This window comes from Heterobasidion irregulare (genome assembly GCF_000320585.1).
Source record: "Heterobasidion irregulare TC 32-1 unplaced genomic scaffold scaffold_06, whole genome shotgun sequence".
Classification (NCBI taxonomy): Eukaryota; Fungi; Basidiomycota; class Agaricomycetes; order Russulales; family Bondarzewiaceae; genus Heterobasidion; species Heterobasidion irregulare.
In genome coordinates, this window is record NW_009258202.1 from 1,321,827 (window position 1) to 1,346,124 (window position 24,298).

General features: G+C 50.3%; 10 protein-coding genes across 10 annotated transcripts; 5 read left to right on the top strand and 5 right to left on the bottom strand.

The window, feature by feature from the left end:
• Positions 1-576: 576 nt before the first annotated feature.
• Positions 577-2,984, bottom strand: HETIRDRAFT_418720 (uncharacterized protein; the record flags this gene model as incomplete). The annotated part of the gene is made up of 4 exons (XM_009549172.1): positions 577-1,343; positions 1,398-1,606; positions 1,664-2,192; positions 2,255-2,984. The coding sequence occupies 4 exons, from the start codon at positions 2,982-2,984 to the stop codon at positions 577-579; spliced, it is 2,235 nt and encodes a 744-aa protein (XP_009547467.1).
• Positions 2,985-3,484: 500 nt separating this feature from the next.
• Positions 3,485-5,521, top strand: HETIRDRAFT_459408 (uncharacterized protein). The gene is made up of 6 exons (XM_009549173.1): positions 3,485-3,824; positions 3,910-4,497; positions 4,566-4,785; positions 4,855-5,120; positions 5,188-5,283; positions 5,345-5,521. Exons 1-6 carry the CDS (start codon positions 3,509-3,511, stop codon positions 5,485-5,487), a joined length of 1,629 nt encoding a protein of 542 aa, XP_009547468.1. The 5' UTR covers positions 3,485-3,508; the 3' UTR covers positions 5,488-5,521.
• A 19-nt stretch (positions 5,522-5,540) lies between these two features.
• On the bottom strand, positions 5,541-7,532 carry HETIRDRAFT_410050 (uncharacterized protein). The gene is made up of 4 exons (XM_009549174.1): positions 6,793-7,532; positions 6,691-6,740; positions 6,487-6,632; positions 5,541-6,424 (listed from the first exon to the last, which is right to left on the bottom strand). The coding sequence occupies exons 1-4, from the start codon at positions 7,518-7,520 to the stop codon at positions 5,753-5,755; spliced, it is 1,596 nt and encodes a 531-aa protein (XP_009547469.1). The 5' UTR covers positions 7,521-7,532; the 3' UTR covers positions 5,541-5,752.
• Positions 7,533-10,439: 2,907 nt separating this feature from the next.
• HETIRDRAFT_169504 (uncharacterized protein) lies at positions 10,440-10,954 on the top strand (the record flags this gene model as incomplete). The annotated part of the gene is made up of 2 exons (XM_009549175.1): positions 10,440-10,536; positions 10,593-10,954. 2 exons carry the CDS (start codon positions 10,440-10,442, stop codon positions 10,952-10,954), a joined length of 459 nt encoding a protein of 152 aa, XP_009547470.1.
• Positions 10,955-12,133: 1,179 nt separating this feature from the next.
• On the bottom strand, positions 12,134-12,328 carry HETIRDRAFT_169505 (uncharacterized protein; the record flags this gene model as incomplete). Its single annotated transcript, XM_009549176.1, has 1 exon — positions 12,134-12,328. The coding sequence occupies one exon, from the start codon at positions 12,326-12,328 to the stop codon at positions 12,134-12,136; it is 195 nt and encodes a 64-aa protein (XP_009547471.1).
• Positions 12,329-13,010: 682 nt separating this feature from the next.
• On the top strand, positions 13,011-16,048 carry HETIRDRAFT_476461 (uncharacterized protein; the record flags this gene model as incomplete). Its single annotated transcript, XM_009549177.1, has 10 exons — positions 13,011-13,593; positions 13,649-13,791; positions 13,845-14,102; positions 14,159-14,389; positions 14,448-14,783; positions 14,843-15,085; positions 15,148-15,581; positions 15,638-15,661; positions 15,713-15,786; positions 15,839-16,048. 10 exons carry the CDS (start codon positions 13,011-13,013, stop codon positions 15,877-15,879), a joined length of 2,367 nt encoding a protein of 788 aa, XP_009547472.1. The 3' UTR covers positions 15,880-16,048.
• A 140-nt stretch (positions 16,049-16,188) lies between these two features.
• Positions 16,189-17,929, top strand: HETIRDRAFT_154917 (uncharacterized protein). Its single transcript, XM_009549178.1, has 6 exons — positions 16,189-16,366; positions 16,419-16,630; positions 16,700-16,877; positions 16,930-17,246; positions 17,342-17,532; positions 17,584-17,929. Exons 1-6 carry the CDS (start codon positions 16,318-16,320, stop codon positions 17,759-17,761), a joined length of 1,125 nt encoding a protein of 374 aa, XP_009547473.1. The 5' UTR covers positions 16,189-16,317; the 3' UTR covers positions 17,762-17,929.
• Positions 17,930-18,434: 505 nt separating this feature from the next.
• On the bottom strand, positions 18,435-19,116 carry HETIRDRAFT_452276 (uncharacterized protein; the record flags this gene model as incomplete). Its single annotated transcript, XM_009549179.1, has 5 exons — positions 18,435-18,452; positions 18,504-18,659; positions 18,714-18,905; positions 18,983-19,047; positions 19,110-19,116. 5 exons carry the CDS (start codon positions 19,114-19,116, stop codon positions 18,435-18,437), a joined length of 438 nt encoding a protein of 145 aa, XP_009547474.1.
• A 256-nt stretch (positions 19,117-19,372) lies between these two features.
• HETIRDRAFT_33603 (uncharacterized protein) lies at positions 19,373-23,382 on the top strand. The gene is made up of 24 exons (XM_009548605.1): positions 19,373-19,568; positions 19,623-19,638; positions 19,690-19,805; positions 19,864-20,123; positions 20,181-20,240; positions 20,289-20,400; positions 20,459-20,476; positions 20,530-20,664; positions 20,716-20,745; positions 20,802-20,934; positions 20,992-21,076; positions 21,126-21,218; positions 21,269-21,342; positions 21,403-21,488; positions 21,542-21,616; positions 21,670-21,703; positions 21,754-21,916; positions 21,973-22,136; positions 22,191-22,473; positions 22,549-22,593; positions 22,651-22,841; positions 22,895-22,959; positions 23,014-23,114; positions 23,168-23,382. The coding sequence occupies exons 1-19, from the start codon at positions 19,389-19,391 to the stop codon at positions 22,256-22,258; spliced, it is 1,902 nt and encodes a 633-aa protein (XP_009546900.1). The 5' UTR covers positions 19,373-19,388; the 3' UTR covers positions 22,259-22,473; positions 22,549-22,593; positions 22,651-22,841; positions 22,895-22,959; positions 23,014-23,114; positions 23,168-23,382.
• On the bottom strand, positions 22,439-24,229 carry HETIRDRAFT_319562 (uncharacterized protein; the record flags this gene model as incomplete). The annotated part of the gene is made up of 8 exons (XM_009549180.1): positions 22,439-22,593; positions 22,651-22,839; positions 22,893-22,959; positions 23,014-23,112; positions 23,154-23,496; positions 23,550-23,839; positions 23,887-24,037; positions 24,090-24,229. The coding sequence occupies 8 exons, from the start codon at positions 24,227-24,229 to the stop codon at positions 22,439-22,441; spliced, it is 1,434 nt and encodes a 477-aa protein (XP_009547475.1).
• Positions 24,230-24,298: the final 69 nt, after the last annotated feature.

Genomic DNA, 24,298 nt, shown 5'->3' on the forward strand with positions numbered 1-24,298 from the left:
TCTTCGTCCTCGGTGTCATCAAACAATTCCTCCATACGGGCAGAGTAATCACCCGCATTGTTGTCCTGCTCGTGATCGTCGTCCTCCTCATTATCCGAAAAGCCGATATCGGAGAGATGAGAAGACTGAGGTTCCGGTTGCATACCTTGCCGGCGAGTAACAGTGAGATGGACAAGCACGGCGACTGCGACACCGTCGAGAGTGGAGACTGTGTGACCACGCAATGACTGTGGGAAATTCCAATGAGACGGCGCTGTTGTTTGGATCGGAAACTGTTGCCAAACATCCCCTGTTCCACGAGATGAACTTATTCCTCTGGACTATTCAGGTACTGTATTACCAACTTCACAATCCATAGATGTGAACAAGGGTATGATGACCATTCCACACAAGTGCCGTCCTCAGCAGATGATAGAATATGATAACACTACAGGAGTCAGGAGAGCAAAAAAGATATCAGACAGTGGAGTAATAAACAAACAAGGCCTGAGAATGAGACGACGAAAGAATAAGAAATAAATGATACAAGGTGCACCTGGATCATCTAGGCACTACTACGACGCCATTATCGTACTACTAGGCCCGTCCAAAACGCTCCTGGAAAGATATTAGTTCAGACATGAGCTCCTCCATCATCCTCATCGTTGACTCTCCCTCGGATCCTGACGGCACCCGCTTCGGTGCAGAAGGAAGTCTCTCCTGAATGGGCGATGTAGCAAGTTGTTGTCCGTCGTCTAGGGCTATCTGCGTGCTTCCGTCGGCAACACGTCCCACTACATCACCCATGCCAAATTCACCACTGAGCACGACGTCGGCATGCCCAGTTTCCCTCAAAGATGCGTCTAACTTTTCCCTCCGCCGACCTCGTTCCAATGAGTTGGCCTGCTCCCTGCCGACCCATTCTACGAGAGTCCGCACACGCTTGTTCATGTCTGTTAGACTCGTCCTCTTGGCCGGCCACTTTACTCTTGCCCCCCTCTCCGCCACTCGTTCCAGGGCTTGTCTCCCATTGGCATGTAATCCTGAACCACACACCTGCAACGGCCGAGGGACAGCCGAAGGCAGTATGTGTTCGAGATGAAGAAGATAATCTGGGAGGCCCCACGAAGTATACAACGCCTGTTGGGATACCACGTACGCGTGGGAAGTGTGATGTGCACGCGAGTTCGAGGGCGCAGCATGCGTGCTGGGGCCTTGACCATTGGCAGGGGCGGATTGGTTATTGCGCCTCGTACTGTGATCGTGTGCCGCATTTCCAGCCGCCTGTCCACGCTTTGCCGCAGCGGTTCCACCTTTAGCTCGGCTATTGTTGGTGCGTCGATTTTGAGGGGTCGCGCCACCACCTGATAGTCATCGTAAGTCACGTGAGGCAGATACAATGTGGGGAAATTACGGACCTTCCTCGCCCTCTGCCAAACCTACGTCTTGCGCTTGTACAGCAGATTTTCGGCCTCCCCGTCTGTTCCGCGAACTGCTAGCCTTTGCTGGAGGTGCTGGCATGGCCGATTTGCTTGGAGCACTGGCTGGTATCTCCTCGCGCGCCGCGGCCATCGTACGCGGTTGATCAGACGTCGTTGAGGCGGACCTGATGCGCTTGACGGACTCGCTACGCACGCGAATATTCGTTGAATGACAAGAGAATAGGAAGATGACAGGTACTGACGCGTCGTCTTCTCCTCGCTTCCGCTTTTTCCTTCCATTGACTGCGACCGCGGGCTGTTCGTCTTCCACATGCCCATTGACGCTCCCGTTGACAGACGCGGAAGGCTGATTGAGGGCAGCCGCCTCGGCAGCGGTGGCCTCCATGATTTCCTTGAGACTCTCATCGTATGCGGCGTCTCTGCTGTTCATCGTGTTCCGCCGCTTGGCGGGTTTGAGAAGCATATTGGGAGAGTGTGATCGAGAAGCACGAGCTGCGAGGGTAGAAGTGTGGTGGGAGGCCGTCGAAGAGTGGCGGGCCCGCTTTGCAAGTCTCCTATGGCGCGCGCAGACTACATTAGACGCGAAGGGATGGATAGCTTTGTAGGCGCACTTTAGAAGATCGACATGTAGATCGGGTCTACACTGCTCGCAATGATAATCATCCTCGGGGAGTTGCTCTTCAGCCTCGAAGCCCATACACAGACCATGCTGCCATGCATTGCATGTCTCGCATTGGACCATGAACTCCCCGGCATCTGGATCGTCCTCGCCTGAAATGCATAGAACGCTATTGAGGGATGTTGGATGTGACGAAAAAGGTGCGAGGACGTACCGGTGCTGCCGCACACGCAGCGAGTAACGCCGTCTTGTTCGTCGGGTTCTGCCAAGTCCATCGTGATATTTGCTACCGGTAGGTCGGGTTTTGAGAGCGGAGGATCGATGGCTATGTCAACAGAGGGCTTGTCCTTGTCCTTGCTCTTGCGTTTGGCGCGACCATTGGCATTGCCGCTGGAGGGGTGGGTGCCATTGGGATACTTCTGGTGCTCATCAACGATGTCGGCGGTATCTTCACGTTTTGAGCGTTTGCTCCGAGAGCCACTGTTGGAGGAGGTGAGTGAGGGTCTATGGGTGGGTTGTGGGGGGCGGGTCGGGAGGGCCTCTGAGGCAGGGGAGTCCGGGGAATTTGAGGTGCTTGCTGAGAGAGAGGGGGCTGTACGGCGTCCAGAGCGTCGTGTTTCTCTGGGAGAGAGGGGGGGACCCATGACGGCGGTCTGAGCCATGGTGTGAAGAGAGGAAGGTGGGGATAGAGTGTGGGCGTGTTGTGCTCGAGAGAACTGGTCGTTTGGCACTCGGGTCCGCCTGGGTCTCCGCTTTAGGGCTGGCCACTTATCGCACCCACCCGGCTCTCCCACGGCTCTCTCCTCTCTCTCTCCCCCTTCCTGCCCGAGGCCAACGCGTACATCCTGCCCCCACCACCCACATCCCCTCCTCACTTCTCCCCTCGCCATCCGATCCCGCATTCCCGTCCGGCTCACGCGTGCCGCCGGCTTGCCCCGTTCCATCGCAGACACCAAAGAGTGGCGAGAGACCGCAGTCTGGGGGAGATCTCACGGCGGATTCATCATGTATCATGTTAGTGTGTGCGGTACACTCTTGCGAAATTGTACTTTTTCTCGTTCCCCAAATTCGATCCTTGTTCTCGCACTCGACATCGTCGGAATGTTCCCAACCTACTCTGAGGCCGTGTTCAGCGTATACTTGAAGGGAAGCTGCTTCGCTCCACGAATCCCCGTGAACGGGAGTTAGACAATGGGCACCTCCTATAAAACCTCTCATTGCTTGTCAAAAGCATGTCGTTTCGACCGATGGCATCATGGGACGTGACGTCCGCGCCTGTCCGCGCGTCCCAAATCTGTCTTCAGATGTCTTCAGCCACAGACGCGGTAAATGCCGAGACAGGCCGAGATCCAGAGGGGTCGATTAGTATGATAGTAGCAGTCACTGATTTCCGACAGTCATTCATCTCAAATTTCACCTTAGCGTTGTAATCCTTGACCTTCCTCAACACTTCCCGACGCTCTCTCGAATGGCATCTGCGACCATCGAGTACTCCTCTCACGCCCCGGAGCCAGTCTCCTATCCTAGACTATCAAAACACTATCTCCTCCCTTCTCAGACGCCGGACTACCTGCGCCTTATCCTCACCGCCAAAGTCTATGAAGTGCTCAAAGAGACGCCTCTCGTGCCCGCTCCTAATCTCAGCGCCAGGATGGGAAACCAGATCTACCTCAAGCGCGAAGACCTTCAAGAGGTCTTCAGCTTCAAAATCCGCGGTGCTTACAACTTCATGGCGAGCATCCCAGAGGAAGAGAGGTGGAAGGGCGTCGTGACATGCAGTGCCGGTTAGTGTGCGTATTCCTGGCCGAGTCGCACCCCCTCGTCCACCTTCCCACCTGATTTTGGCTCATTGATCGCGACTGCTCTTAGGGAATCACGCCCAAGGCGTCGCGTTGTCGGGGGAAAAACTGGGCATTCCGTGCACCATCGTCATGCCCCAGGGAACTCCCACCATCAAAGTTCGTAACGTCTCTCGCTTAGGCGCCAAAGTCGTCCTGCACGGGCTGGATTTTGACGAGGCGAAAGCCGAGTGTGCACGACTGGCGTCTGTTCACGGTCTCATCTTCGTGCCCCCTTACGACGACCCGCTTATCATCGCTGGGCAAGGCACAGTAGGCCTGGAAATTCTGAAGCAGCTTCCAGGCTCGGAACACCTGGATGCTATTTTCGCCGCCGTGGGAGGCGGTGGCCTCGTGGCAGGCATCTGTGAATATGTGAAGAGGATTGGTGATCCGAATACAAAGGTCATGGGCGGCGAGACGTTCGACGGGGACGCCATGGCTAGAAGCTTAGAGACGGGCGAGCGGGTCACTCTCGAAGAAGTCGGTCCCTTCAGTGACGGGACGGCCGTGAGAATTGTAGGGGAAGAGCCTTTCAGGATCTGCAAGCAATTGCTAGATGGCATCGTCAAAGTGGACAATGATGAAATATGTGCGGCTATAAAAGATATCTTTGAAGGTGAGGCGTCTCCGTGATGAACTATTATGTTCTTTTGAAGTCTTTCATCCTCCGCCCACCATCCACAGAAACAAGGTCCATAACAGAACCAGCAGGTGCCCTGGCAGTCGCCAGCCTTAAACGCTATATCATCGATAACAATCTTCTTGGCGCGGGCAAAAAATTCGTCGCTGTGGTGTCAGGCGCCAACATGAATTTTGACCGTCTTCGGTTCGTTGCGGAACGTGCAGAGCTTGGTGAGGGCCGTGAGGCCCTGTTAAGCGTCGAGATTCCCGAAAGACCCGGCAGGCAAGCATATTAATATGCACCAACTCATTATTCTGCTTTTGTCCTAACCTCAGCGTCATTGATGTACAGCTTCTTCGCGCTACACACGATCATTCATCCTCGTGCTGTGACCGAATTTATTTATCGATACAATTCTCCGAGTCGGGCCCACGTTTTCTTGTCGTTTAATCTCGAGACGCATTCACGTGCCAAGGAGGTTGCGAACGTCTTGTCAGCTTTGGAGCAACAGGACATGAAGGCTTATGATATCAGTGACGACGAGATGGCCAAAAGTCATGCACGATATATGATTGGCGGTACCTCAGGGGTGGCAAACGAGCGTCTCTTCAGATTCCGTGAGTCTCCTTGGGCTGGCGCTTTTTCCAAAGAATAACTTGATGCGGCGCCTTCGGTCCGATTTAGAATTCCCTGAACGGCCTGGCGCCTTGCGTAAATTTCTGTCATCGCTTCAGAAAGGATGGAATATATCACTGTTCCATTATCGCAATCACGGAGCTGGTATGTCTTCATGAAGAGTCAGCATAACATTATGATCGATCTTGGGTTGACGTATATTCAGATCTCGGCAAAGTCCTCGCAGGCATTCAGGCTCCTCCAGAAGACTCTGCGCAATTTGACCTTTTTCTGAAGGAATTGCGGTACCCTTTTGTTGAGGAAACCGATAATATGGTATATAAGCGGTACTTACGGAACCCTAGCTAGTCCCCCGAATTGGAAAGATACTTATCTTTTACCGTCGTATCGGGGCTGACGTCGATGAGGAGAAATCGATAGATCATGAGAACAGCTTGAACGTACCACACTAATGTAATCTAGTACAAGATGATCCTGATCGTACAAGGGCCGTGGAGTACAACAACAATGTATCGAAAGCAAGTAAGCAAAAAATCAGCAAGACGTGGACGAGAGAGCAGAGAGAAAGCCGGGCGCAACACTATCCGTACAGGACGATCCAAGATGCTCCAATTCACGCCACGGCCACCTGTTTCATCGATGTCCACGACGCCTTGAAGTACGCCTGGAATGTCCTTGAGATCGAGCGATTAGAACGATGACTGCTGGTGGAAGACCGTGGCGCTGCTGCGACCTCAGAATGACGGCTGACTCGGCTGATCTTACCCGACTTCGGCCTCGTGCGACGTCCCTCCACAGCCTCGATGGCATTGAGCGCAAGCGCAGTCGTGAGGCCACGATTGCCGATCTTGACTCCCGAAGACCCATACTTGTACACCCAGCCTGCCTCCCACCCCCCATCCTCGCACTGCAGAGGTAATAGTGATCGAAGATCGATCTCGTCCCGCACGCCCACTGCTGCGCATGCCAGTATACGCATCGCCAGCGCCAGCGCGTCCCCTGGTGCCCCTATGCGCTCCTTGACCCGTTCGGCGAACAAAGATTTCAACGATGCGTGCAAGGCGGCGTCCTTGGTTGATTGCAAGAGCCGGCTGAGGAAGAAAAGGAAGCATTCGCCTGTCTCGTAGTATCGCGTTCCATCGAGATACGCGCGGTGCTTGAGGACACCACGCACCCACTCTAGTGTCGGTGCTAGCTCCGAACCACGACCCCGGGAGTAGAAAAGGCTCAAGACGTTGACACAGACGATGGGATCTATCCTCGGTCGTTCATGATCGAAATATGTCTGAGAGGCGTTGTAAGTCTCATGATCATCTCAAGAATAAAGATAAGGAAAGTCGCGCGTACTTGTATTATGCCATCCTCATCACGGTACTGAAGCATCTCATCCATTACTAGATTGGCAGTCCCATCATCGCGCTGCGTCGCAAGCGTTCCAATAGATGTCGTATCGAGATCGAAAGGGAACTCCTCCGTTGTGAGGAGCGGTTGATCTGCAAGCACAATAAATTAGGTTTATAGAAAATGCGATGCGACGGGACTGAGACGTACCTCGGAAGAAATTCCATTTGTTCGGATGGTCCATATAATTGACGAGTGTCCTATCGAATGAAAATGAGCCAAATGTTGACGGTAAGCTTTAAGCACTCTTACCTATCCTTCGTGGCCTCGAGAATAAGGAGCTGGGCAAAATTATCACCGATTTCGATGCCCGTATTGGTCTCCGACTCCAAATGGCCGGCTCGCGCTTGGAGAAACTCTCGTCCTCGCCGTATGGGGTCGCTGATCAAGTAGCGCAGGGCTCGCTTGACGTTGTCCATACTGTCAAAGACGATTCCATGAAGGCCGAGAGACCGTGCAGAGAGGACATTGTCCCCCTTGTCATCGACGAAGACGGTATCGTTTGGATCGGCGCCGATCTTTCCGAGTACCAACTTGTAGAACCCAAGGTGTGGCTTTCGAACCCCAGCATCTGCAGACGTGAATATATCGTCAAAAACGGCCCAGTCGGCGTCCTTAGTCCGAAGAACTGCGTAATCGGGCTGAGAGATGTTGGACATAGCGAAGACGCGCAGCGTCCCGTGTGATTCCGCCTTGAGGGCGCGGATGAAGTGAATGAAGTCAACATTAGGCTGCAATGAGTCCCGAGCTTGTTGGAATGCAAGTCCGACTTCCTGAGGATCGATGGAGAACTGGTTGCCTATGAGGCGGTAGCAGTCGCCCTGTGAAATGTGCCCGGTCTCGTATTGGTGCCAGGTCGTCGATGACAGTATGCTCTTCATGGTGCGGGGGGAGATCGAAGTGGACGTCTTCGGAGACCATGTGAAGAGAACATCCCCGATGTCGAGGATGAGATTCGAGCATCTGGGTATCATGGACATATTGAGTCGAGACGGAACGCGGGTTGCTCTGAGATGTACAGCAAGGAGACGTATTTAAGCACCAGGGCATATTGCGGGGGACACATACGATGATAAGCAACATCGTGCCTAACCAGAAAAGTGACGTTTCAGCGTGAATATTCAGGCAAAATTGGCCAAGGCAGCCTCGTGCTGTTGCGATGCCCTAAGGGGGGATGCTGGAGCATGTCGGCATTGGAGTTTCGCGAGCACAAGCCGGCGCAGTAGGACGTAAATCCGCTAGATCCTACGAAAGATCACAGCATGTTTGATTTCCGATCCGACCAGGAACGCAAGCTAAAGTAAAGAAGAAATCCTGTCCGACTGAACTCACAAGGGGAGGGGAGACCTGGGGGGAGACGAGGAGTCGGAGCCGGCATGACCTGGAATTATCTAACGTAAGTATTCGTAATTACACGCCTATTGTAATTCATTGAGAAGACGGATGTGAAGTCTTGTAAAGTTTGGAGTCCGTATGCCTCCGACGTCAGACTCGGGCACTAGTCTCGTGTGCCAGATCCTGTCTCCCCTGTCTTCCCTGGGCCTGAGCGCTCGACTCTGCTTGACCTCACCGTGTCGATCTGTTGATCTACACACGAATACATGTTCAGCTGTCGAGACCTCGAGAGCTGCTCTGGGCTTCACCACCGTTACAAACAGATTCCATTGACGCAATATCTGCTCGAGGCTCCTAGCGTTCTCGCCCTGTCGTATCGTAGTTACAACCAAAGACCTGCAAAGACGCGGTTCTGGTACCGCCTAGCCGCCGCGTCGTGCATGCCGTACTTGCTCCATGGATCCATCAAATTCCTTTTTTTTTCCAGAACTCTGTCTATCGATGCGCCTCCTACTGGAAGGCAAACTTCTCCGGTCACCGGTTATGTTTGATTTTGCCTCATGGACAGAATGCGGGTCGTCACCGGACAACTCAAGCCAAGTACCAGTCACAAGGATTAGCTTCCAGTAGCGATTCGCGACCTGCCTTCTTTTGCCACACATACTCTTTGGTCCAATCGATACAAAGCCCGCCCTAGCCCACCTCGATTTCTCCAATTCACTAGGTTCTTGAAGCGAAATTGCCATCGGCTGCTCACTACTCTCGTAAAGGCGAGCACGCATCTTCGCACCGACAATCCCCGAGGACAGATACCTGCAGACATTCTTCATCCAACGTGTTATCTCTGTCTCGGAAAATCGAACAGGCACTAATCAGTCCACTGCACCTTTCCCCCCCTTCGATGTTCTCTGGCGCCAACTGTACCTCCACCGGGGCCCGGACTTTGCGGCCGTGTGGTTCCTATCGATGGCCATAAGATCGATCATTTAGTACGCCCTTTATTTTTTGGGTATCTTTATAATCTGACCTTATACCGACTGAACTGGCTCGAAGATGAGAGATGGCGCTTGTAGAATCAGTGAGCGAAGGTTATTAGACCATAGCCGGAATGACAATAGCAAGTGGTATTCCGACGTCGTTCTTTCGATTGCAACTCGCTTACTTATGATATTCCAACTGAAGCTGCCGAAATTCTCGTCAAGTGAAGATATTTGCGAAAGTCGACTCGGCAGCTCAGCGCAAATTAAATGCAAGTTGAGACGATGCGAAGCCCTGCGAGGACATGCAGTGGGCATGCCTAGCTATGCCTGGACTGCGGATTCTTTATCACCGGCTTCGAAAATGACAGATCGTATTTGCTTATAAGCGCTCTACACTGCTTTACAAGCTCGGTGGTCTTGACTCTTCGTTACTGGTCTCTGGTCGGAACCTGAATGAAGGCCAGACGGACCACGGTCACCAGGTCGACATGGCCATGACGTACTTGAACGGCGAAGGCCTCGCGGCTTGCCTAGGTATGTAAGGCTATATACTACGAAAACACCTCATAATCATCTGACGATGGGATCCCTTTCCATAGCATAGATGCAACATTGGCTAGCAGGACAAGACCCGTTTTAATAGAAACAAACGTATTCTCATCCTTCGGCGAAAGCAACTTTCGAGCGCTTGGGCAGGGGTCGCTGACCGGTCTCAACTACGTGCTCGGTAGCATTTGTCAAAGTCGACCCGCATGTAATACATAGACTAAGACTGCCGGGAGATGATAGCTGTTGTGAGTCGGATACGATTATACTAGTGCGTTTACTCCAGCTAGCTCGTGGGACCCTGTTCTCCCCGTATGCGGTCTTCGAGCGACATAACTCGCTAGTTGTTGCCCCGATTGCACTGACTACGTGATTTTCATATAGACCGCAGGCGGATTGATTCATATGATAGGCTTGTCTTGATTACACGTCTTGTCCAACATTCGAATCATACCATCAGTCTAAAATAGAACCAGTGAGGGATGCCACCACTTCATGGATCCCTGACGCCTAAGAGCTTCTCTTATATCTTCCTCAAGCAAGGAATCTGCCTTGACACCATTGCCATGGCCAGCTTCAGATTTCGTACGTTCCGTAAGGTGTCAATGGGTGAGTACTCATCTGCGGAACACGCTTCCTATTGTAGTATGCAAGAAGTGACCCTCATGTTTGAAAACATCATTTTAGCGTTAATATCACTCTTGTGCTTATCCTTGATCACTATGTCTTTGATATTAGTGCATTTTTTCGATCCGAAGACCTATTTGTGCGTGCTGGTATCTGTTCCCGGATGTTCCCTATTGGCTTCCCTGTGCGCGTGCGTTTTTCCCAAATTATTGCCGCCATGCTATTTTGTCGCCTGACCACACGTATTCAGAGTCTTCATTAAATATGTGGTCAAGAATAGGCTTCCGCAAAGAGTGGCTGTTGAATGCGTGTGGACGGCGTGTCTGATCCCCTTCCATCTCGGTATATCAATGGCTAGCTTGCTTTATCAAGGGACTTGAGTACTCACATATGTTTCTTGTAGTCCTCAGCATGTTCGCTGTTGGGATAAGCGCCAACTTCTCGAGCGGTCCTGCTCACGTACCCTTTGTCATCGTCGAAGTCCTCTGCTGGCTGGTGACCGTACTTCGTGAGCCCCTTCTCATTTTCTAGATTGTGGCCCAAATTGAAATAACCCCTCTACAGTCACGACCTACTCCATCACGATCGTCTCGCTCTCGATTCTCACAGCGCTGACACTCGATAAAGACGTTTGGATTCGTGACATCACTAGTTCTCCATCGCCATTTCCTTTGCAGCACATTCTTGCGACCTTGATGCGAACTACGTCTCTTGAGGATGATACCAGAAGTCAAAGGCACCACTGCTTGCCGGGATGCACATGTACTGAAAAGCAGTTGCCTTCGTCGCCACCGCTGGCTATACCTGCCATCGGGCAGGGCCTGAACGTTCGCATGGAGAGGGCGCCTGCACGAAGCAACGTGCCGGTGCGTGTCCCCACGGCCATGGAACGGCACAATTCCATCGTGATTGGGTTTGATGTCTGAACAGAGCATGGCAGACAGTCTACAGTCGTTTGCATGTCATTCTGCAGTCGTGCAGCCAAAAATGTTGTTTGTTCTGGCCAAATACGTTGTCACGCAGCCCAGACAACACAGCCTTGTGATTCGGCAACTTGTGGATTGATACGAAGAACCTCATAGACAGTTCTAACGGAGTATTTGGCCAGAGCAGCACACTCAGAGGGAGATTTTTGAAGATCAATATTCCAGGTAGCTATATTGTGGTGCATCTCAGTGGAGAGATTGGGGGCCATGGTGGGCGTTGCAAACAAGGGGCACCAACCAAGGCTCTGCCAGTGTCCGCTGGCAGAGGAATGACGCAATCTGAATAAGCGATGTGACTATCTGTGACTATTTGGTCGAAGCGAACAACATTTCTGGCTGCACGACTGCAGAATGACATGCAAGCGGCTGTAATGTACTCGATCTTTGACTCGAGAGTCGCACACTAGACTAATTATGATTGGCTCTCAACTGCGCCGGAAAACCCGATATTCCAACCCAATAGCCCTTGTATATTCCATGCATATGGCGAATGTATGCTTTTGCATGGTCTAGTCTCAAATGCCTTCAAAGTCGGCTTGTTATAGTTCATATGTCACGATCCGTACTCAAGCGCTCACTTTCGATCGAATCTACCAAAATGCTCACCATATACATCCGCTTACTTCTTGTACAATATATTTTTGATGTCTTTGGCATCGCCATAGACAGGTTTGTCAAGACACTCAAAGTGAGTGGGGACCAGAGGGTGCCCAAACGCCGTGATATAAGACCGCTTTGCAGATGATAAAAACAATGTTGAACATGCGTTGGCAACCCGCACTCCAGAACCGTATTCATTTACCAACGGAGAATTTGTTGGTTACAGTGCAAATAGAACCAGTCATAAAACGTGCGATCACCACATGGTATGAGCATGGCAGCGAGAAAGTCTTGACTGAAGAAACGTAACGAATCCACCGGAGCCTATCAAACTCTGACCATAGACTTCTGGGGCGCGAGGGAATGATATTTTTGCCAGCGTTATGGTCTCAAGATACGAAGCGCAGATATATTGTTCCGACGACTATCATACGTGCGATGGAGGGTGAGAGGATAAGTAGGATGTAGAGGGGACGGGCATACCTGTACGTAGCCTCAAAACAATGGCAGAGATATCCTTTAATGATGTGTCCCCTCCTGTGGCTTGACGCCGCTATACACGTTATCTGCGATCACATAGGCGGTGAAGGCGACGAGGGCAATGCCGAAGCCGGGGAAGAAGTTGGCGAACATTGCACGATTGGAGAAGACCGGATGCTTTCGCCAGGCGTCACGCTTGGCCCATGGGTCACGAAAGAGGGAAGGTGGGGACATGATTGTTGCTGCAGAAGGTTGGATATCAGCGAGGATGATTGGACGAATGTGCAACTTACACCAGTGGCGTCGGCCAGGAGGTTAGTGATCGTAGTGAGCGCCAGGTGGAGAGGATGCCCGAGGGCGTGACATGCTTTAGGGCCGTCCTGGAGGCACTTCGCCACAGTCACAGCAACTGCCAACGTTCGTTCCCCATCATTCTCCTCTCCTTCTCCTCCTCTCCTCCATACTGTTTTGCTTCCTCAATTGCATTCTTTGACACACAACGATAGCATGATCACCCACCGCGCCACTGCTCTCGCGTCTCAGACCGCGCACAATCATTCCCATGGTACGAGTAGCCGATTCGCATCCAATGGAAATGGGAATGGGAATGGGAATGACAACGGGTACGGGAACGGCGACGATGCGGACGACTCTCCCATGAGCGAGGATGGTGACGACGTCCCTCTGGTGTGTACTATCCCATTCTCTGACTTTGGCTCAAGTTCACACTTTCAGACATTAGTCTCAGACAACTCAGGCGAAGTCCGAACCCTTGACGCCCGACGTGCGCTCCCTCAAGCGTAAGAAACGAAACCATCAAGCATCCTCGTCTAGCGATGACGACGAGGATGATATTCCCCTCGCCTCCTCCCCTCCTAAGCACCGCAAACCTCCAGCTTCGCTCGTGTCCGGCGCCATGCAGTCAATCACACCGGCTAATTCCGTTAACGGAAATGGGAAGGCGAGGTCCGTGTCGAGTAACGGGGCGAGTGGCGAGGCCAATGCGTCCTCGCAAACTCGAGCCGCATCGACTAGCAAGCCCAAGACCGCGCCTAAATACAAGGCCAAGAAGGAGGAGTCCGATGATAGTTTTGGTAGCGAAGATGACAAGCCCATTGCGAAGAAGGTGCCTGCGAAGAAGAAGCGGAAGGTCAAAGACGAGAGTGACGACGAGGGTGGGGCCGCTGGGAAAAAACAACCGACAAAAAGAGGACAAAAGCGGGTTAAGGAAGAGGAGGGTTCGGAGACAGAAACTCCCCAACCGAAGAAGCGGGGAAGGGTCAAGAAGGAGGAAGGGAATGGCAACGACGAGAAGAAGGGTAAGAGCAGGAGCAAGAAGGAGGAAGAAGAAGAGGAGGTGTACAAGTGGTGGGAGCAGAATGATGAGCAGGAGGTGAACGGAGATGGTACACAGAAATGGACGACCTTGGAGCACAATGGAGTCATTTTCCCTCCAACGTACGAGCCCCTGCCCAGAAATGTGAAGATGAAGTACAATGGTATGTTTTTGTTTTGGCGTTACACGATATTGAACTTACTTGCGCGTTCGGCTAGGACAATCTGTCGACTTGCTACCAGCCGCTGAGGAGGTCGCTGGCTTTTATGCAGCTATGCTAGAGACTGACCATGCTCAGGACGATGTATTCAACAAGAATTTCTTCAACGATTGGTTGAATGTTCTCAAGAAAAACCCTCCTGTTCGTCTCATCGTTTTCTGTATTTTTTCGCAACTCATCTTGGCATACGATAGCGTGACGGCACGAAAATTACAGCCTTTGAGCGTTGCGATTTCCGGCCAATGTGGGAATATTTTGAGGATGAGAAGGCGAAGAAGAAAGCACTGAGTACTGCAGAGAAAAAAGAGCTGAAGAAGAACAAGGATGAGGCTGAAGCCAAATTTACGACTTGCTTACTCGACGGACGCAAAGAAAAAGTGGGCAATTTTAGGGTTGAACCTCCAGGTCTTTTTAGGGGACGAGGAGATCATCCTAAGAAGGGCGCGTTGAAGGTTCGTCCCTGCGTGTATTTGTTAGCGCAGGTCACGAAACGTCGCCACCTATGCAGTTACGTGTCCGACCTGAGGATATCACCATCAATATTGGTGCCAACTCTTCGGTGCCAGTGCCCAATGTTCCTGGCAAGTGGAAGTCAGTTATTCACGACAATACCGTGACATGGCTCGCGACATGGGTCGAGAACATCAACCAGAATCACAAGTACGTTTTTCTGGCCGCTGGTAGCTCGCTTAAGGGCCAAAGCGACATGTCAAAGTTCGAGAAAGCTAGGGAGTTGAAGGTTGGCCTCCCCCTATTTATGTCCGTCGTGCGTATTGGGATCTCAATCTTGTCTTAAGAAACACGTCGAGCGGATCCGACAAGATTATCATGCGGACTTGAGGAACAAAGTCATGGGCCTCAGGCAGCGGGCGACAGCCATGTATTTCATCGACGTGCTTGCCCTCCGAGCAGGCAATGAAAAGGGCGAGGATGAGGCGGATACAGTTGGCTGCTGCTCTCTGCGGTGCGAACATGTCACGCTCGAAGAGCCAAACTTTGTCGCTTTCGACTTCCTCGGAAAGGACTCTATCCGATATTACAACCGTGTCACCGTTCTCCCTCAAGTGTTCAAGAACATTCGTCTTTTCAAGCAAGGAAAGAACGACGACGACGGGCTCTTCGACCGTGTTAATGTGAGTATAATATCAAGCTTGTCAGTCTCTTCATTGATCTGACTGCGCGTATAATGCAGCCGTCAAGCTTAAATAAACACCTGCAGTCATATATGAAGGGGCTCAGCGCGAAGGTCTTCCGTACTTATAACGCATCAATCACTTTCCAACGTCAGTTGGACGAGGGTACCCCGGAAAACGGGACGGTCCAAGAGAAGCTCAATCACTACAATCATGCCAACCGCATGGTTGCAATACTGTGCAACCATCAACGGGCTGCTCCGAAAACGCACGAGCAGTCCATGTCGAGGATGAAGGACAGGGTAAGTATTCGGTGTTTCTACTCAAGTTATGCCGTCTTCAACCTACCCGTGTCTTCACTCAGTTGCGTGGCTTCAAGTACGATCGCATGAAGTTGCGTCACGGCCTATTCGCTATTGACTCGAAGTACAAGAAGAATAAGAAGTATGTCGACGATGAGTCTGATTTAGATGACGACGCTGTCGCAGACCACGAGGAGACGATGAAAGCGCTACAGATCGAGAAGGCGCAGAAGAAGTTTGCCAAGGACAACGAGAAGCTCTTGATAGAGGGGGAGCAGCCGCAGGCCGATTCTGTGTTAAAGGAGAAGATCAAAGACATCGAGGAAGAGTTCAAGCGACTGAAAAAGGAACGGGGCACAGGTAGGGCCGCATTTAAACGAGAGAGGCCAGCAGAGAAGATAGAAGAGGCGATCGAGAAATTGGATGAGAAGATCAAGACCTTCAAGTTGCAAATGGTGGATAGGGAAGCGGGAAAGGAGGTTGCGCTTGGGACGAGGTATGCCCGTGCCAATCTACTGATGCCTCGTACTGACGCTGGCGTCGCATCTTTAGTAAGATCAATTATTTGGATCCTAGGTACGATAATGTCTGACCTCTCCAATATATGTATATTCATCTTTGCCGCAGAATCACTGCTGCTTGGTGCAAAAAGTACAGTGTCCCGATAGAGAAGATTTTTTCAAAGACGTTATTGACCAAATGTGAGTCAACGTCTTCACCGTGTCTTTGGCCGCATCTCACTCTCCGTCTCAGTCCCGTGGGCAATGGAAGTAGACGACAAGTGGAAGTTCTAGATGATTAGTATGGGAGCACGTTGAATGTAGACCAGATTGGCTTTGCACTAGGGACACTTTGGGGACATGCGGCATATTGTTTATTTGGTTCCCATCATTGCATATTTCGAGTGTTCTTATATTGTCCCGTAGATGAGAACTTGCGCAATTCAAAGATTCATTTTTTCTCAGAACTGTTAGGTCAAGGCCCCCGACAATCTAGCTAACTTATGTGCGAGCATACGCTGGGGTCCTCATTGTGAGGATCACGTGTGGGGTCGGATAGACGCAGGTGAGCTGTCCCTCAACTCAGCTATCATGAGTAGACGAGTCTCACCTTCCACAAAACACAATAGGCCTTATGTCGACACTCCCAAGGATGCTCAAGACAAGACAACTATTGTCTCGGTAGCTCAACCTGGAGGTCAAGAGAGCGAGCAAACAAAAAAGCGGAAGAATATGTTTGAACGGACGCTATGGACATTCATCATGATTGGTGGATTCCTTAGTACGCGTCACCTCTCCTCCTTTCAGAGCGAATATATTTAACAGATCTTCAGCTTTTCTAGCTATGGGACACGCTTATATGGTCATTCTCGTCATGATATGTCAGACGCTTGTCTATCGCGAAGTTACTCGGCTGTTCACACTCACAAGGTCAAAACCGGATGAAGACTCTGGGAAAGACCCATGGAGTAAAACCCTTAATTGGTACTTCTTTGCTGTCACGAACTATTTTCTCTACGGAGAAAGTATAATCTATTACTTCAAAGTAAGATAATCTCGTCTCAAACTTCCTGTGGTACTTGCTCACAATTTCCGGACAATTTACGATTCGCAGCATGTCGTCTTCGCAGACGCTAATCTCATGCCATTCGCTACGAATCATCGGATCATCAGTTTCACTCTCTACACGATCGGGTTCATGGGCTTCGTCATGTCCTTGAAGAAAGGATATCTGAAACAGCAGTTCGGTCTATTTTGCTGGGTGCACATGAGCTTGCTACTTGTCGTAGTCTCCAGGTACATCACTCCCTCTCTGAAACCTCAAATATCAGCTCACTCGTGTCGCCAGTCACTTCATCATCAACAATATTCTCGAAGGCCTTATTTGGTTCTGGGTACCCGCGTCGCTCGTTATATGCAATGACGTCTTTGCTTACATCTGGGGCATCACATTGGGCCGTACACCGCTCATCAAACTTTCGCCAAAAAAGACCGTCGAAGGCTTCGTTGGCGCTTTCGTGAGCACCATCATCTTTGCCGTCTTCTGGGGAATGTACTTCAGCCAGTTCAACTACATGATCTGCCCTGTACATGACCTGGGGGTCAACGTCTGGAGTGGAATGCAATGTATTCCGAATCCTGTCTTTGTCTGGAGGGAGTGGGTTATTTGGAAGCCCGTCGCTGCCTTTTTCTCGACCCTCGTAAGTCCTCATCACTCTCTTCAAAATTATATGAATCCCAACCTTCGTGCATGCAGATCCGCAGCGAAGTCACAACTATTCCGTACACGCCGTACCAGATTCACTTATTCTTCATGGCATGTTTCGCCTCGCTTGTCGCGCCTTTCGGAGGATTCTTTGCGTCGGGCTTCAAGCGTGCTTTTGATATCAAAGACTTCGGACACAGTATTCCAGGACACGGTGGAATGACGGATCGCATGGACTGCCAGTGAGTTGTTACCTCTATTGTGAAAATATTGATCTTATATCATTTGCATAGATTTCTGATGGGCGTTTTCACATATGTCTACTATAGTAGTCTCATCCGTGAGCACCATGTGACTGTCGGATCAGTGCTCCAGACAATTGTCAGCGGGCTCACTGTTGATGAGCAACTTGAGCTCATCCTGGACTTAAAGCGATACTTGGAAGGGCAGGGTGTCGTCGTACCTAGATGAGCGTTAAACCTAGTAGTCGGCAGTGCGAAATTTCACAATACAGTATCAGACCAGCTTAGCATCGCTTTCCCATACGATATCATTGTAATTCACGAAGAAACGAATATGGTCGCGTTCCGTCGTGTACTTATCAGGACGATATCATTGATAATGAATGTTGAACGACGGAGAGATTCATGTGTGAAACAAATATTGAACAATACATTTGCAATATAGAGCAATAGGAAGTCAAGTGGTGTCACCTCTCCCATAGCCCATAAACCAGCACCTAGTGTGCACAACTACCACATCTTTATTGATTCACACGAATCCAGCGTGAGAGCTGTGCTCTTACGAAGCACATACAGATAAACAGTGGGAAAATAACAGAGGCGCACCACATCATAGCGGGGCCCATCCTTCGACTAGTCGATGTAAGATGGTAGCGTCGTTATCGATGGTACTGTTCTGTATCTCGAGTGTCGTCGTTGGCAGAGGTATGTAGAGGTATAATATTCATACCACAAAATAAGCCTCGCTAGGCGGCTTGGTATTCTGACCTGACGACAGTTTTGAACTCACACAGGGTACAAGACTGGCTTAATTTTATTTGGAAGGCATGGCGAGCATGAGCAAACATAGACGATAGCAGAAAGTGGATAAAAACAGCCGAAAAAATGTGAGAGGGGTTGCTTCATGAACGAGGCTTTTCCTGTTCGGAAAGGTGAAGATGATTCAAGAAAGACAAAGCAGATGGCCGTACCTTTTTCTCCTTCCAGAGAGCAAGGAGGCCTACACCAGACACCTTCACAACCTTGAAACGAACACCTGGAATATCACCCTTGGCCTTCCCGCGACGACCGAAACCAGAGATGAGGACTTCGTCGTTCTCATCGACAAAGTTCAAACAACCATCGTTCTGTCGCACCACCATGAACGAGCAGCTCGTAGAAGACGCGATCATAGCACTCACCGGAACGAATGCGGTGACTTTCTTCCCGTTTTTGATCAGTTGCACACGGACACATTTGCGGATGGCAGAGTTAGGTTGCTTGGCCTCGACGCCGACCTTCTCAAGAACGATACCCTTAGCATGTGATGAACCACCAGTAGGAGACGTCTTGTAGAAGTTCCCAAGAGCCCGCTTCTTATAGGATTTGTCCGCCTATCGTCCCCAATTAAATGTCCATTGTATCAATAAATAAAAGAAACTCATTAACTCAAGAGGAAAGTAAGACTCACCCAACGGTTTTCGCGGCGCCCGTTCCTGAGCTTGCGTGCTGCTTGCAATCCGCGGGGTTTGTTGGCTAGAGCGTCCAGCAGCAGGGATCAGCAACGACAACTAAGGTATGGTTTGAGGACGACATACAGCCCATTCTTGAGGTCGTCGATGTCGACTTGCGATATGAGGTAGTGGGGATGGCGCAGGGTGGCGGAAACTTTATTTCCACAACTGTTACAGTTGTGGCTGTTGCCGGCACGCCGAGCTCCGATACAGGCCGCGCTTCTTCTTACTTGTCCTAACCTCAGACCTGGGTTCAAGCGGGTGGTTGGGGTTTGATTGGGTTCACACGCTTCGGTGACGCTGTGTTCGAAGCATCGGGCTTCTGTACACGCTCTACGGTCACTGTCCTTGCTCCTCGTCTCCATGCTGGTTTCAAATTTTGCTCTTATTCTAGCCGCGTTAACCACTTTCTCATCGTGGGTGGGGGTATCAGCCTTCTATCTTCCTGGCGCTGCGCCCCATGATTACAGACACGGCGAGACAGTAGACTTGTTTGTCAATGCACTCACGCCCATGCTGGCTGCCGCTGATAATGCAAAGCTGGTACGTGGATATCGCTTTGACTGAGACGTGTCTTCTGTTAAATGCTATGTCCAGAAATCTCTAATTAACTGTATGACGACACCGCATTTCGTTTCATCTCATGTGTCTGACCAGTATCCAGATGACTATTATAATCCTAGATTTCGATTTTGCGAACCAGAAGGCGGTCCAGCAAAGCAGCCCGAGTCTCTCGGGTCTATTCTCTTCGGAGACAGGATCTTCAATTCTCCGTATGATGTAACGGCATTCTTATGTACGTTTCGCTCCTTGGGAGTTAATTGCCTGCACCCTCCAGATCCGCATGTTGCAGGACAATGCTACATGCCAAACATTATGTGTATCACATATTCCCGCTGAGGACACAAACTTTATCAACGACCGGATAAAGGAGGATTACGCTCTCAATTGGCTAGTTGATGGCCTTCCGGCTGCTGAAATGAAGATCGACATGAAGACAGGCGACCTTTTTTTTGACATGGGTTTCAACCTCGGCAACGACGATCCTCCGTATCACGAACAGCCTGCTCTAAATAATCATTATGATATCGTCTTGAGGTGCCAGCCACGATATAGATATTCATTATGTATTTATTGACGCACACTCAATTTTAGGTATCACTCTCCCAGTCCAGATGTCTACCGAGTTGTTGGCGTACTTGTTTGGCCCTCGAGGTAAACGCCACATCAATCACTGTCCACTCTTCATCTAAAATAGCCTAGCCGTGGTGGTCCTCAGGATGGCGCTCTCGAGTGCGATGCCGACGTTTCGCCGCTCGTTCTTCGAGAGGGCGAGGCAACAACAGTGCGATACACGTATCGTGTAATGTGGAACGTACGTCATGCACCCTTGCGTCTTTTGACGCTGCTGACCTGGGATTGTGCGGACACAGGAGTCATCTACGCCATGGGTATGCCAAGACATGCCCATAGTTATATTGCAACACTGACACTTTGTTCTTAGGCTACACGTTGGGATAACTACCTTCATATCTTTGATCCTCGAATTCACTGGTTCAGCTTGATCAACTCTCTTGTCATCGTCGTCTTCCTATGTGTAATGGTATCTATGATTCTATACCGCAGTGTCTCGAGAGATGTGAGTCTGTCTGTATATTTGATCCACTTGATTTCTAATGAACATCTACAGATTTCTCGCTATAATGCAATTGATTTGAGCGTAGGTGTTCTCTAGTCAATTTCTAGGGCTTAAAAGATAAGACAAATGTGTTGCAGGAAGATGTACAAGAGGATTGGGGTTGGAAATTGGTACACGGTGAAGTCTTTCGAACACCTCGCAATCCCATGGTCCTGTCGGTCCTCGTCGGAAATGGTGCCCAGTTATGTGCTATGGTCGGTGTGACGCTTGGTAAGCTCTATCATTTTCTGATGAAACATTGGGGTGATGATCCCGAATTCGCTCCAGTTTTCGCACTGTTAGGCTTCCTCTCGCCCTCGAATAGAGGATCTCTAGCTACCGTTATGATGGTCTGCTGGACATTATTTGGCGGGTAAGTGTAGTATGCTTTCTGCACTATGGATGTTACACGGTCCTTACAGGATCGGCGGATATATATCGAGTCGTGTCTATGCGTCCATTGGGGGCGGCGACCGGCGAAAAAACGCGTTCCTCACGGCGACCATTCTTCCATCGTAAGTTTATTGTCTACGTGAAATCGGCCAACATGCTAACGAGTGAACAGATTTATATTCGCTGTTGTTTTCTTGTTGAATTTGTTTCTCATCACTGCAGGCTCTTCGGGAGCTGTACCATTCGGTAGATGTTTTTCGTGTCTCAGACTTTCATGCGTTAATTTCGTGTACTTTGCACATTCAGGGACAATGCTTCTGATCGTGCTTCTTTGGTTCGGTGTCTCTGCTCCCCTTTCTGCAATCGGCGCATATTTCGGTTCCAGACACGGAGTACGCTGATGATGTTTAATCTCATCCAAGACAAACTCATACGAAACTCTTAGGCCATTGCCCATCCAGTTAGAGTGAATCCAATTCCCCGACAAATCCCTCCCCCTCCAAAATATCTTAAGCCATGGGTAAATAGTATTTTGTACCTTTCCAGTTCGAAAGAGAGCTAACAAATGGATAGGCTTCGACCCTCCTTAGTGGCATTCTTCCCTTTGGTGGGTCTTCTGGGAGTCTCTTCGACAGATACTTGCTGAGCCCAAACTAGGCGCTGCGTTCGTTGAGTTGTACTTCGTCCTCTCAAGTTTGTTCGCATCCCGCGCATACTACGCCTTCGGCTTCCTCGCGTTGACTGCGGGAGTTGTGGCTCTTACGACTGCAACTGTGACCATCCTCTTTACATACTTCATCCTCTGTGCTGAAGAGTATAGGTTTGTCTTACTGTCTGCACTCCGGACAGTGTATGAAAGTCTTACACTCTCGTAAGGTGGCACTGGCGTGCATTCCTCACCGGAGGTGGCAGCGCGTTTTGGCTACTTGCTTATGGAATATTCTATTGGGCCTCACGTTTGTCGCTCGACTCTTTCTCCGGCGTGGTCCTCTACCTAGGCTACCTCTTCCTCCTTGCCCTTCTCGACTTCCTTGTGACAGGTACGTTCAATGAGATTTTCAATGAAGACGAAATTGACTTTTGATATGATAAAGGAACGATTGGATTCTTGGCAACCTACTGGGCAATGCGCAAATTGTATGGGTCGATCAGGATCGACTGAGCTTCAGGATGGAGTATGATTGTCAATGCCTTGTGCGGAAGTGTCATATAACAGTACACCTAGCTTGATGTAGATGATGAGCAGCCATTCAATTCTCTGAGTCTGTCATGGAGGGGAAAGAGGCCGCACTATGTGCTTGAATCTGGTCATTTTGCTCGAACGAGTACGGCCAATACAACATCAAGCTAGAGACATAATTGCATGTTTGGACTTCCCTGCGCGCAGAATGACGAGATTGCCGTCGATCAGGTCTCGAGAGCTTAGGACCTGGCCCGAGACAATGGCCATACCGTTGAGATAGAGACCGCCCGAAGACACAAGGGCCCTCGCGGCACCTGTGGCAGTGGACGACTGATCTTAATATGAGAAAAAAAGGTACTGAAATCACGCACCGTTCGATGGAGCCAGCTTGTAACGAACAGCCAGATGCGCGACTGGTACGCCGAATATCTCGTTACTGTTGACAAAATGAAGGCGTGTGTCTCCTCTAAATGCGTGCAGCACATCGTTCGCAAGGATGTCTGTCAAGTCGGTCTCAAAGAGCACTTTAGTTGCGGCTTGGGCACGTTTCACGCCTTGAACTGCAAGACACCGGTCATTCCCTAAACACTGTAGAGTCTGAACTCGGCTGTACCTGTATGCACAAGCTCAGTCACTTCGTCAGCGAGTATCTTCTGAGCTATTCGCTGTTGGGGGTGTTTCTGAGTTATCATATTCAGCCTGCAATTTGTCCAACCTTCCGAGATGAGACATACTTGGTGCTTTGAGACGATATCATCAATAGTTGATAGGGGGAGGAGTGTGAACAGACGCAGATACCGACCAACATCGTCATCCAAGGTCCGCATGAAGAACTTCATGGGTAGACATGAGTTAGAGATAGCTGAGAATCAACGTTGTGACTCGCCTGGTAAAAATCAAACACACTGGTGAAACTTTCATCCAACCACACAGCGTTGCCTGAGCTCTTCCCAAACTTTTCCCCCGTTGCTGTGGTGAGCAGAGGTGTGGTGATACCAAAACCTCTATCACCCTCTGAAGTTCCTGAAGTCGAAGAATTTGTAGTTCGGTTTATCAGCTCGATGCCTGCAATAATATTTCCCCATTGATCTGATCCCCCGATTTGGATAGTGCATCCAGCTCTTTTGTTAAGGGAAAAAAAATCATACGCCTGAAGAAGCTGATAGGAAAATTCAGCGAAAGAGATACCCTGCTGTGATTTGAGCCTGGACTGAACACTAGAAAAGAGATCAGGCGTCATAGAAGCAGATCTAGCAGCAAAGAGGTTGACCTATCTCGCGCTATCATGGTATTGACTCTGGCATATATTCCTGTTGAGCGTAAGAACTCCAATAACCCGAGTTCACCCAACCATTCAATATTGTTCATGACCCTAGCTGTGGAATACGACTCTTGGGAAGATGGACGTTTCTTCGCTGCATATGCTAGAGCGCGATCGAAGAATGTCTGGACGTTGGCTGTTAGCTTCTGCATATCCTCTTCGACAGCTGCCCTCTCTAGGTGTGGCCTCTCTGCCGAGCGTCCAGAGGGGTCGCCTATCAGAGCAGTAGCTCCACCTATCTAGCAACAATGAGAAACAAACTTCGCGCGTGGCACAATCGCCTTACGAGCGGAATGATGTGATGCCCTTGCAACTGGAAATGTACCAGACACATCATAGGTAATAGATGGCCGACATGCAGCGAACGCGCTGTTGGGTCAATTCCAGAATAGACGGTCTGACGACTAGCTTGAAGTGTGCCAATAAGCTGTTCACGCCTTCCATGATGTTCGTGAGAGTGGCTCAAGTGCTCGCAGCAAAACTGCTCACCTAGTAACCGCGGAGATGAATCCTCGATCCTCTAATTCTGACAGCACAGTCTCTGAGTGGAAGCAGCGCCGTAGATTGGGAGGGTGCCTTTGTAGTAGAAGTCTAGAGGTTCGTTTGAGGGGATGGAGTCGATGAAGCATGAGAAAGGGATGGCTGGCCTGACAGATCAGATCGGGAGGCAGTCTGAGGAAGTCTAGGAGTCTCCCTTT